Here is a 13,023-nt window from a genome sequence, read left to right on the forward strand (position 1 = left end):
ACTGATATCAGTATGCAAATAAACCTCATAATCCAGGGGACTAGAATCTGCTTTCTTAGGAAAAAAATGGTTCCTTCAGGGTTCTTTGGTTGGTTAATAGTTCTACCTTTTGTTTTATTAGTTTTAAAAACATTTCTGAAAGGGAAACCGTTTGTTGTAGGGGATCCTCGGAGCATCCTTAAAGAGTACTATGTATAATTTGAGGTCGCCATGAAATAGCGTTTTAGCTGTGATTTGATTCCATATGTCGACGTATTTCCTTCTGAAGCAGCAAGTCAAAGTGACGGCGTGCTGGAGTGCTTTATTTTTGACTTTTGGGATATGCACTCACACTGCTGCTCAATCTAAACAAACCTGACAGTAGCTTAGTGAGCTAGCTGAATATGCAGAATAGTAAGAAGAATTTAACAAGAGCCTTTTACTTACAAATGAACATCAACCATTTTTTCGTCAACTAAGTGATGGCTGGAAAGTAGACTATTACATCCAAAAAACGCTCAGACAAACCATCTTTACTGCTAATGACCTACTACTGTAGAGAACGTCCCACCTCTGGGAGTCTCGTATACGATTGTAGAGAGCACTTTATTGGACGATCATCATGAAGTTTTGTCTAGTTATGAATCATTGCAAATATTTGATAGTTTACACAAAATTGAAGGACTAAAAATTTGAAACAAGACACTTTACCAGAAAATTTCCAGATACTATTGTGTGAAGCTGTGAAACAGCCATTTTGAGTTCAGGGACACTTTAATGCAGGGGTCTTCAATCTTATCCACATAGGGTCGGATTTCATTACATCCAAATTGGAGGCATACTTGATAGTTGATGGGAGATTAAGATGAACCGATTAAACAAGTGAAATCAGGTTTAATGCAGCCACACCAGCCCTTCCTGGATAAGATTGAAGACCCCTGCTGTAATGGGGTCTTTGTTTTCTACTTGGAATCCTTTCACCGCAAGAAACACTCAGTCGAAGAGTTCCATATTAAACCTTTAAAGTTTTCCCCAAACAGACAACTGAAGAACATGTAAGGATTTTCCATTTAATGTAGATTAAACTTTATAATTATTATAATTGTTGGTAAATTGCTGTAGTATGAGATGTATACTAATGTATTAATGTTTGGCATTTGCTGTTATTAAAACATACATTCGAGGTGGTAACATATTGTCCTTTTGGGAGGACAGTTAAAGGTTCTGTGTAGACCCCTATAATGGAGGGCTTCCCTGATTATAGACAACAGACGGGGTTCCAAGAAGACCCTCTGTAGAAAGCTAGAATATACTGCAACTGAATACAAAAAAAAAAAAAAAGCATCCTGACTGGTCAATACAGCTGGGCCATGGTGAATTATTTTATTTTATTTTTTGCTGATTATAGAGTCAGGGATGTACACGATGACATTTTTTCTTAATTTTTTTTTTTTTTTTTTAAATCTTAGTAATAGCTATCAGGATGTAAAGACAGTTTAGCCATTGTATTCATTAAAAAAATAATTTACAGCAGCTTTAATCCCCTCCCCCACTCACTCACAGCTTTCCTCATTCTGTTTGCGAGGGATTAAGGATAGAGAGGGATTACATTCTGTCCTGACACAACTCTCGGGTCGGGTTACGGTCTGAACTCTGCTCCTGACTGGAAAAGGACACTAACGAGAAGAGGACATCGAGAGAGAAAAAGGTAAATGATGATTTGTCGCTTAAGTAGCTTCCTCCTTAGGGGTTAAGGTCTTTATGTAGCATTTCATATGGATGAAAGCATTCTGCATGTTAATTCAGACCACAATCCGATCGAACTTTATTATAAATAGTCTGACATACTTAAACGAATGTTATTTCTACTTAAAGTTTAAAGGCACCAGGAATTACAGATTTGGTCAATTTTTTAATGCAAATTCCATAGCATGCAAGAAAGCATACACTCCTGCAATCTATTCTCAGACGTATACATTTTGCTAGCAATTCATTAAAGAACTGCATACTTTTATACACTTATAGTTATGATATTGTTTAATGTTGTGGAATGTCTATGAAGCAAGTTAGTTCCTACAGCAGTAACAGTACTGCACAGTGGCACAGGGCTTAAAGCAAACTTCAGTTAAGTCCAAAAGTTTGCACCCACATGGCTTGTGGATGAAAAATTTTTAAATATTCTTCTCTTGTATAATTCATCTACAAGAAGTTACAGTTAAAAGTCAAATGTTGGTGTGTTCAGGAAGATCAACAAAAGGAAAGAAAGCAAAGAAACACACACACAAAATGTTTGTTGCTATAAAATAAATGTTTTCCTGTCCTAAGTTTATTATAGTTCCATCTTTCCAATAATAAATGTTCAGCTTGCTTATTGATGCTAATATGAGAACCAGTCTCATGACTTTGACATCATTAAAATAAACTTTGTCCTGTGCATCATTAGTGCTAATGAAGACGTGAATTATTGTGTGCAGTGGTGGATGTGAAATCATCCAGACTTCAGATCTCTGGACAATGAAACCAGCAATGGAGAACAGAGCCAAAGTGGATCTACTCAATGTAAAAGACGAGGGTAAGCGATGGGACGCATTTGAATCATGATGACGTGATATGATGCGGTTCATTATGGTTTGTTGAAGAAGTTTGTTGATTTGCCAGGATATGCTTGGTGTCTGGTGGATGATTCTGAAATTTTGCACTGGAGCTACAAAACTAATGTAGATAACAAGTAATGACGATCTGTCTCACCCGAAATATTTTCTTTAAATATCTGCCTCAAACCACATCCAGATCTTGTGCAGATCTTGTCTCACGTGCTCAAAGAAGTGAAGGACACCACTGGCAGGGACATAAATGGTACTGAACTGCTGCACAGTCTCCTGAACACTCCATGGCTGCAGTCTTTACTGAAGGTCAGTTATGTAAAGATTAAAACACTTGGGGCTGCTGTCGTTGGAGTATAATCAACACACAGTGTGTCCCAAAAGTCTCCATACAAAGGGGACTATGTATACCAGCACCACGTCGGTTGTGCCTTCGTCAATGGATGTTCGTGGACGTCCAGTTCTCGGTTGGTCAACAGCACTTACAGACTTTTTGAATTTGTTAATAAGTTTGGCAGCAGTGTTGAGTGTGATGTGCTCGCCATGTTTCCTGTTAAAGTCCACCGCAACCTTCTGACAGCTTCCCGATCCAGCCATGAGAATGATTTCAATACATTCTTCTTTTGTCTTAAAGGCTAGCAGGAAAAAATTGTGTGTATATATATATATATGTATGTATATATATATATATGTATGTATATATATATATATATATATATATATATATATATATATGTGTGTGTATATATATATATATATATATATATATATATATATATATATATGTATATGTGTGTATATACACACACATATATATATATGCATATACATACATATGTACAAATACATATACACACTAATATATATATATATATATATATATATATATATATATATATATATATATATATATATATATATATATAGATAGATAGATAGATAGATAGATAGATAGATATAGATATAGAGATATATATAGATATGTGTGTGTGTATATGTATATATGTATATTATATAAACTAAATATGAAATATTTCGGAAGACATTTTGCTTAAAAGTGTTAGTTTAGCATATGTAAGGAGACTTCTGGGACACCCTACAGTGTGATGTGGCCTGACACAAACTGGAGTTACTGTTACCACCCTGAAGTTTCTTTTCTGACACTGGAGACTTCCAAAAATGCCAAATATGGGTCCACCATACAACGTTTTTATTATAGAAACAATAATATATTCAAAATCAGTGCACTAATATAAACCTGTGATTTGCCTTGTAGCTGGAATTACTGTCAGAACACCTTCTGAACAATCAGAATCTCTCTCTCTCTCTCTCTCTCTCTCTCTCTCTCTCTCTCTCTCTCTCTCTCTCTGCAGGTTTACGAGTGTCTGCAGCAATATCTGAGGACCTGGGCTACCCCGTATCTCTCCTACGCCTCTGGACTCTCGCTTGAGGTTAAGAATGCTGAAGTTTTTAATGATCAACTTTTCACTCAGCTTCTCACTTTCTCACAAACAGCTGAACAATATGAATAAATAACTACTCCTGACTCTACTGTACCTGTGGCATGTTTCAGATTCTGTCAGATTTGAGAGCTCTGCCGTATCCATCCTATGAAGCCAGAGAACTTTACTGCCTTCTCATGGAGCCCCACATGCAGGTAACTAGTGCTCATACTAAGTGAAATTAAATCATTAGATACTTTGGTAGAGTTTGACATTTTCGTATATAATAAAACCTCACGGTTCAGTTTGCACAGGTTACAAATTGCTATGGATTTAATTAAAATATATTTCAAATATAGGTAATAAATAAAAAATATACACAGAAAACAAGCTGGATTGTTAGCTGGGCAAAAGAAAACATATTTGGGTCACATACTTTTGAAATTTGTGTAATGATTATGTGGAAAGCCTAAAATGACAAGGTAAGGAGTAAAAAATTTTTTTAATGGAAATTTAATTCAATTCATACGTATCCATTTTAAAATGGTATTTAATTATAGCAAGTATTCCCACCTCTGCTAATAATTACTTCAAGGCTTGATGTTTAACTAGTGACTTGAATCAGGTGTTAGAGAAATGGAAAGTGTAGGGTTACTCCAGCACTTGATGTCCGCGAAACACGGCTATTATCTGAAAATACGATGTTTTGCATGCAGAGAAATTTAGAGGTATGTGTTTTCAGGCTCTGCTCTCAGCCCATGATGTCGTGGGACTGAAGGACTACGAGCCTGTATTGCCTCCACTGCCTGAAGATCTGGTCAACAATGAGGAGGCCATGAGGATCGTCTGCATGGTCAAGAACAACCAACCTCTGGTGAGCATCATCTGAAGAAACTTGTTGTTAGATTATTGCACCACCAAGTTTCAGTGTAGAAGTATGGTAAGCTTAATTTGTTGATGCTTGACTTTAAGTCTTCCATGTGTTATCTTTTTGACCCTTTGTGCTTTGATGAATAACTTGGCTCTTGTATCCTGTGAAGGAACATGGTGTAAGTAGGGGGATCCATAAACAAAGGGATACCAAAACCCTCACCCCAACCCAGATGGCCCAAAGAGTGGCTGTTCATACTAACAAGTATGAAGAAGACCCAAGAACGAAGACCTTACAGAAATTCAATATCACACCTGGAGATATACCTGCTTTCCAGCAGACCAGTGCATGCTGGGACAGGCGCCTCAGTTACTCAGTATTTCTTGCTAGGGGGTATAGATCTGGATTTCAAGATTTTACCAAAGACTTGGATGCTGGATCTGGCTCTGATATAAGAGACGCTACACTTCTTGTCCCTCCACATGATGCCATTCTTTCTCCATGGACCCAAATCTCACAATCTCCTCCTCTTCCCCCTAAAGTTCTCCGATATGTACGCACTGCTCCTTCAAGTCCTCTTCCCCACCATCGAATGATGCAGTCACCAACCAACTCTCGAGTGGATCTGGCCAAGCAGGAGAGTCTGGATGTGCAGCTACTTAGTCAGAAGATGGCTGCAGCCACTGAGTGCATATCTGAGAATATGCAAGAAAATGCAAAGGTGCTTGTCTTATTGACACGGGCACTGGAAAATCTTACCAATGCAGCATTAACAACACAAGCAGCTTCTGGGGAATCTACGGATGGAAAAACCCATGATTATAGAGCATCTCCTTGCTGTGGAAATGCAGATTTATGTGCTAATGTTTCTGTTAATATTCAGCGAGCTGATGTCAAAAGCATCTCTAGGCATGCTAATCCCACTGGCAGCCTGGATGGCCATTTTCACTGCCCTTCCTACTGCTCCTCTGCGTCTTCCTTTTCTTCTTCCTCCAGCTCTGTTAGTATTGTTCCAGCTCAGCCAATGGCATCTCAGCTTTCCATCAGCACCACTTCGCCAAAAGTAAGCGGCAAACCCAAACCTCCATCCACATCTCCAAGGCATCAGGATGACAGACACTTCAATGTGTCCAATGACCTGCAGCTGTCCAGCTATTCCCAAAACCCCAGGGACAGGAGTGGTGGAATCGGGTGTTTCCATATTCGGAGGAAAAAGAATGGAAATAAATTAGGTGGTTTTCTCTTTTCTTATCACTTATCCCACTTTTATAGAGTAATCTGTCTTCTTTTTTTCATTTTTTACATCTCATGGATCATCATCATGGATTTCATCCAATTGTCTTCAACGTCTTCCACATCATCATTCATCACCCACTCTAGTTTGGATGCAACTCTCCTCTTTCATCATCTTTCCTGACCTGACACTCCTTCATCTTTTTCTTTATTGATCATTTGACCACCGTTTATAAGTAAAAGTTTTTGTCCACTTTAAGTACATTCATTCATTTCAGGGAGCGACTATACGGAGAGATGAAATGACAGGAGAGATCTACGTGGCTCGAGTTATTCATGGAGGATTGGCTGACCGCAGTGGTGAGATTACTTCCATGCCTTATTGACCATACTCACATGTAGCACATGTGACATTATGCTCTAGGCCACAGGTTTCCCAGTGTGTCAGAGCAGGGAACACACTAATACATGCTGAACACATTGGGAACATTGGGAACATTGGAAGCATTGGTAGTTGCTACCAGTGTTAGTCAAAGGTAATTTACAGTATGTTTCTGAAGCATTAGTCTATGTAGGGGGGTGGGGGCTTGGTGGCTTGGTGATTAGCACCTTTGCCTCGCACCTCTGGGGTTCTCCCTGTGCTTTGGGGGTTTATTCTGGGTACTCCGGTTTCCTCTCTCAGTCCAAAGACATGCCTTGTAGGCTGATTGGCGTTTCCAAATTGTCCGTAGTGTGTGAAGGGGTGTGCAATTGTGCCCTGCAATGGGTTGGCACCCCAGCCAGGGTGTCTCCCACCTTGTGCCCCGAGTCCCCTGGTATAGGCTCCAGGTTTCCCCATGACCCTATGTAGGATAAGCGATATGGAAAATGAATGGATGGATAGTATATGTATGGCAGTTTGGGGGAAAACCTGTCAGATGTAGCTGATCATGGTGTCATGTGCATCTATTTTCATGGGATTGGATAGCTCCAGCTGTTCTGAGCATTTTCTTATCTTATTTCTATGTGAACTTGCAGGTCTTTTGCATGCCGGAGACAGACTCGTGGAGGTGAACGGACATCCTGTGTTTGGACTGGAACCAGAGCAGATAATAAAAATACTGGTAAGGGTTTTTAATTCCATTCTCACTTTTTTTCTGTCCTATGTGAAAAGTGTTGGATGTGACCTGATGAGTCGTGTCCTCCCCCAACAGGCTCACTCACACGGGACCGTTATGTTTAAAGTAGTCCCGATTACTGACAGACCCGTCAACAACAAGACCACGGTCAGTTATTTCTTTCTTTCTTCCTGGGTTTCTATACTATTTTAGCATCAGATCAATGGTTACAGCTTATTCTTCTCTAAACAACTGCTACTTTGTCCTCTCTTTGTTCTGGCACTCATGTCTGTCTCGACCGTAGCTGTTTGTGCGAGCCATGGTGGACTACAACCCCCACCAGGACCCTGGCATCCCGTGTGTGGATGCTGGCATGGCCTTCAGGAAGGGCAACCTGCTGGAGATAGTGGACCAGACAGATGCCCTCTGGTGGCAGGCAAAGAAACTGCCATGTAGCTTGACCTGCGCTGGCCTTGTCCCCTCCGCCTGCATGTTCAAGAGGTCAGGGGTTCAGGATGTCTTGATTATACTCAATGATCTGTATAAGTGGGTTAAAATATAAACCTAATACATAAAAGCATTAACATTTCACATCATCTGTTTTTTTGTGTTCTGGGTGTCAAGGAAGCTGAAAGATTTCTGGTGGTCGCAGCCCCACACCTGCAACAAAGTCTGTGAGTAACAGTCCAAAATTAATGGCACCCTTAATTAAAATGAGTAAAAATGAATAACACCTGCATAACTGAACTGAAGCATATAGGGACGCCGTATAGTTTTATATATTGGCACCCTTACAATGTTTTGGTGAGGTCTTTCCTGGAGAGTATAACAGCCTTTTTCCTGTAATGTCTAACAAGGTTTGAGTCACTTGTAGAACATTTTGGTCCACTTCTCCATGCCGAACATTTTAAACTCTTTTATAATCTTACATTCGCACATATCTATGCATGTTCATTGCAAAACACTGATTGTGTGTACGTCAGCCATAATGTGTATGTAAGTGATCTTCCATCCCGTTGTTGTAACCTTCTGGCAGAGGCAATCAGGTTTCCATACTGGAATATCGTGGAAGTTACCAGAATAATCCATAGCCATCAATCTTTACAAGAGCCACAAACACATCAGTGGCGCCTCGTTATATTTTACAGTGCCAATCAGGCGCTTTTCCTCACATGCAGCCCTCTGTTTCGCCACAACCGTTGATGATGTTGCCAAAAGTTTGAATCTGGTCTTGTATGAACACCACATGATTCCAGTTGTAGTTTCACTGACACGTGGTAAACTTCAGGCGCTGCATTTTGTGGAAAGCATCTTTCATGCAACCCTTCCAAACAGACTGTTGTTCTCCTCTTTGTGCGGGTCAACAAGCATCCGTCTCTTTTATGTTAACAAGCTATTTTCTCCATCGGAATTGCTAACAGGGATTTGATATTTGCGCACCCTTCCGGTCAGAGCTTTAAATTCAAATAAATTCTCACAAATTACTTTTGGTCTTTTAAGTGTTCTTCAGGTGTGCCAATAATTGTGTTTTTGGGATAATATAATGATGAAAACGGTTGATAGATGAAATCATTTGAATTGTGCAAAAAACTGAATCATGTGTAATGTTTATTTTGATCATAATTTCATGGTGAAAAAAAAATGTCTTTGGGCTTTTTTTTGTGCCAATCTGAAGTGAGCACAGTGGATGAAGGTAAGAAGCAGTCATCAGTGTTATTTTATGAATAAATGACCTTTTAAAAAAAATAATAAATCAGTATAACTATGCTGTTTCGTCTCCCTTTCTTCAGAGGATGACATGATGGCAATAGATGTGTCTATTTTAGAAACGGGTATCTTTATCTTCATCTTAAAAATCTTGCCACAATTTCAGTATTCCACGAATGAGACTAATGAGATTTATTCTTTTCTTAGATGAGGAAGCTTTTGAATCTGGTAGGCAAGTCCTTTGGTTTTAGAATAGTCAAATGAAAATAACGTGAATGATTTAGTTTGATTTAAGACTTAAATTTCCATCTATTCCATTTATTGGTGACTGAGAAGAGGAACTAAAGGAGGGTAAGTGCACTTTAATTATGTTTAATCATCTTGTTTTTATTTGTGCTGTTTATCTAACACACATAATCTGCTTATTGGTTTGTTTCTGGTTTCAGATGAGAGCGAGTTTAGTGCTAGCGTTGATGGCATCTATCTCGGTAAGGGTCAACCATTATCCTTTATGAAAATGTATTAAACACAACATATCTGTAGCAGGACCACGGTAGAGCTCCATTTTCACTCGAGTATTGTGTAAAGGCTGCATCTCGATGGCAGTACTGCTGTACAACATCTGGACTTAAATATGTAGTATACATTTTTTCATGTTTTAAAATGCAATGGCTATTGAACTGTATGATACAATATACAGTACCTATACAAGTATATATTTGTGTACTGAAGGGGATTTCAATTATGTACAAACTTATACACAAATATAACACAACGTATATTTTGATAGAAACAAATGACAAGTATTATAACAGTGAAAAGATATAGATTATTTTCCCTCTTTAAAATTTTTGTAGCTTTGTTAATGCTTTTAATATACTGAGAGTCTGTGTGCTGGAACCTTTAGTTCAACCTGCTGTGCGTGTGTGTGTGTGTTTGTTTGTCTCAGCTGGGTTCCGGAGGAGTCTGCGTGTGTGTCGTCGGCATAGGGTTCAGGGTGGAGGTTTAGGCCCGAACCGCTCCCCATGCTGCTCCAGCTCCAGCTCCCTCGTCAGCCCGTATGAGGAGGTGGTGCGGTACCAGCGCCACCCAGAGGACAGACACCGCCTCATTGCCCTGCTGGGTGAGTCTGGGTGTGCACGGGGGTGTACTTGTTCGCGTATATATATATATCGGTATCGGTTTTCGGTATTGGTTATCGGTATCGGCCGATATCACTCTGAATAATCGGTTATCGTATCGGCAGAGAAATTTAGTATCAGTGCATCTCCAATATATATATAAAGTAAAAAAAATAGTCACATAGTATATGTTAAGATATTAATTGTGAAAATGTTTTTTTATAAAAAAAATTAAGTTAAAACCCTATTCATATTCAAAAATATTCAGCATCTATTCTAATAATTCCCACTTTCTCCATACCAATTTGTTCTGCAAGAGGATCATGGCAGGATGTATTTTATATATGTTTAGTGTATATCCTTTATTTATCCTTAAATGTCTTTGTTCCAAACCAACATCATGGGGGATGTAAATGTTTGCTCTCAAAAGTTGTAAATGACCATAAATTACTATAATAATAATAATAATAATATGTCGTTAGAATAAATCTGGTTATTAAGCTGAACATGCTATAGTTCAAATAACTCAAATAACCACTCTTTACAACCGTGGTGAGCAGAAAAGCATCTCAGAACACACAAACCTTATCACCTTATTGCCGAACAACTCATTTGTATAACTGTATTAAATTATACTAACTACACATTGGAACTCTGCTGATTTTGTATGCGTGAACGTTGTTTGCCTTCTTATTTCCAATATATATGCACGGTTCTCTCAGGTCCGTCTGGAGTCGGTGTGAACGAGTTACGCAGGAAACTGATCGAGATCAACCCGAGGACCTTCCAGGGAGCCACACCACGTCAGTACGCACTCGCTCTCACACGTTTGATCGGAAAACATGATCTCTCTCTTTGTTCTACGCCACGTGTGCTGTATTTTTCCGTTTACAGACACGACGAGGCCACGGAAATGGTACGAGGAACCTGGACGGGAGTATCACTACATCACTAGGGATCAGTTCGAGAGCATGGTGTACAACAACAGGTGATTTCACACTTTAAAGGGTCTTTGTAGCTGAGTACAAAAGTTTGTGCGCCCTTAGCACAATTTATTGAATAAGATATGTAGTGCATTAGGTTTCACAGATTCTTATGGCCTTCATTATCACAGCAGTGGTCAGATAGTACCCGATGAGGTATTAATGGGGGGGGGGGGGGGGGGGTATTAATTAATTCCCTAATCATTTCTATACCCACATGATGTCTTTCTTGTTCTCTGAAAGGATTTTGTCATATTTAGTCATACCTAATTACAGGAACTGTATTTACTGATCTGATCTTACTGATACTGTAAAAATTATATGCAGCTGTCGCAGTGAGGTTTTTGTTTCCTCAGGTTTGTGGAATACGGAGAGTTCAGGGGTCACCTCTACGGCACTAGCGTGGACGCAATTAAGGACGTTCTGGCTGCTGGAAAGATCTGCACCATTGATATTGATCCATATGTGAGCAGGAAACTTGTTTTCGATAGTAGGGTCTTATTAACTTCTTCCTCGCAAAATTTCAGCAGTTTCAATCTTTTGTTCTGGCTCCAATTGTGCTTAAATGTAGTTTTTAAAATCCATTACCTGACTCAGTCTTGGGTGTTCTCCAAGGGTAATGGATGGCAGATGTGTGTAACCACATACAGTACACTGTATGAACTCCGATGAAACAGGAAATAGTCAAAAGTTGAGTTTCTGAGAGAAAAAGATATACTTTTAATATATAATTTAATGATGAGAATGGTCTGTGCTTGTTGTTTACTCCCCAGGCCATTGCGTCAGTACGGACTCATGAGCTGAAAGCGTACATCATCTATATAAAACCTCCTCCTTTAGCCCAAATGAAACGAACACGGCTCAAAGCCCAGGTGACTAATTACTGCACCAGTCGACCGTTTAGGGTGGGTTTGTGTGATCACACACATCAATGAATTGCCAATATATATCCTAGAGATTACCTGAGCAAAATAATAACATTATTTAAGTGTATGAAGAATGCCTTCTTGTCGTTTGTGTTGTACCTTTTTCATTTCTTTCTCGCAGAATGAGGACTTTCATGAGATCGAGGAGGCAGCTTGCAGGATGGAGCAGCATTACGGTCAGTTTTTTGATCACGTGATTGTAAACGACGGCCTGCAGGCGGCCTGCGTGCGGCTGATGACGGCGGTGAGGAGAGCTCAGGACGAGCCGCAATGGGTTCCTGCCTCATGGATCAGACCGACTGAGCAAATCTGAATGTGAACATGATGTTTAGGGCTCAGTTTAGGGGGTTTTGCTGGTTTTAAAGAAAACTGATTTAACCCCTAACACCAAAACACTCATGAGATGAATCAGAACCTTGTTAGTGGAGTAAAAACGCTGTGCGATGAAGCCCTTGAGGCGTGGAGCTGGGACATGTCAATTTACATTGTGTGAATAGATACTGTACTGATATGATCTTTTTTTTTTTTCATGAAATTCACTTAAAAATATATTATACTGTATTCTATGTGGTTATTTTAACTCAGGATATGACGTTACTTGCACTTTTTTTGTTTCTTACATTTTTAGCATAAATTATGCCCCATATTCAAACACTGTATATTGCTGGATTTTTGTCATTTTATAAAAAATATACACAAAGTACACACACACACACACACACACACACACACACACACACACACACAAACAAAACCAGTCAAAAGTTTAGACACACTCATTCTTTATTTATTTATTTCCACATTTTAGAATAATAATAAAGTCATCCAAACTCGGGAGTAATACAAATGGAAAATAATTTTTGAGTAAAATAAATAAATCAAAATAATTTAATATTTTAGCATCTTCAAAGTAGACACCCTTTTTGCCTAGAATTTCCAGAAATGTATTCTTGGCATTTTTTCAACCGATTTCTTGAGGAATACCCCTGAGATTCTTTTTAACATTTATTGGCTGCTTTTTGGAATATTTCGCTCCAAGTCATGCGTTTAAAAATAAAATG

The 13,023-nt window shown here is 39.0% G+C and overlaps 1 protein-coding gene across 3 annotated transcripts; it reads left to right on the plus strand.

Annotated features, from left to right (window-relative positions):
- The first annotated feature begins 5 nt into the window (after positions 1 to 5).
- On the plus strand, positions 6 to 12,621 carry mpp4b (MAGUK p55 scaffold protein 4b). Of its 3 annotated transcripts, XM_047159057.2 has the most exons (22): positions 6 to 1,687; positions 2,454 to 2,551; positions 2,770 to 2,891; positions 3,956 to 4,033; positions 4,156 to 4,239; positions 4,767 to 4,898; positions 6,407 to 6,488; positions 7,146 to 7,231; positions 7,322 to 7,393; positions 7,530 to 7,726; positions 7,850 to 7,899; positions 8,901 to 8,918; positions 9,016 to 9,057; positions 9,140 to 9,160; positions 9,269 to 9,283; positions 9,379 to 9,420; positions 9,882 to 10,055; positions 10,776 to 10,856; positions 10,948 to 11,041; positions 11,393 to 11,501; positions 11,810 to 11,941; positions 12,084 to 12,621. In XM_047159057.2, exons 2-22 carry the CDS (start codon positions 2,494 to 2,496, stop codon positions 12,273 to 12,275), a joined length of 1,881 nt encoding a protein of 626 aa, XP_047015013.1. In that variant the 5' UTR covers positions 6 to 1,687; positions 2,454 to 2,493; the 3' UTR covers positions 12,276 to 12,621. The 3 variants fall into 3 exon arrangements, 1 of the variants encoding a protein (XP_047015013.1); XR_008397305.1 differs by lacking the exons at positions 7,322 to 7,393; positions 7,530 to 7,726; positions 7,850 to 7,899; ... (9 more) ...; positions 11,810 to 11,941; positions 12,084 to 12,621 and adding an exon at positions 5,065 to 6,127 and having other exon boundaries at positions 2,423 to 2,551; XR_001814052.3 differs by lacking the exons at positions 7,322 to 7,393; positions 7,530 to 7,726; positions 7,850 to 7,899; ... (9 more) ...; positions 11,810 to 11,941; positions 12,084 to 12,621 and adding an exon at positions 5,065 to 6,127.
- Positions 12,622 to 13,023: the final 402 nt, after the last annotated feature.

Source organism: Ictalurus punctatus, chromosome 12 (genome assembly GCF_001660625.3).
Source record: "Ictalurus punctatus breed USDA103 chromosome 12, Coco_2.0, whole genome shotgun sequence".
NCBI lineage: Eukaryota > Metazoa > Chordata > Actinopteri > Siluriformes > Ictaluridae > Ictalurus > Ictalurus punctatus.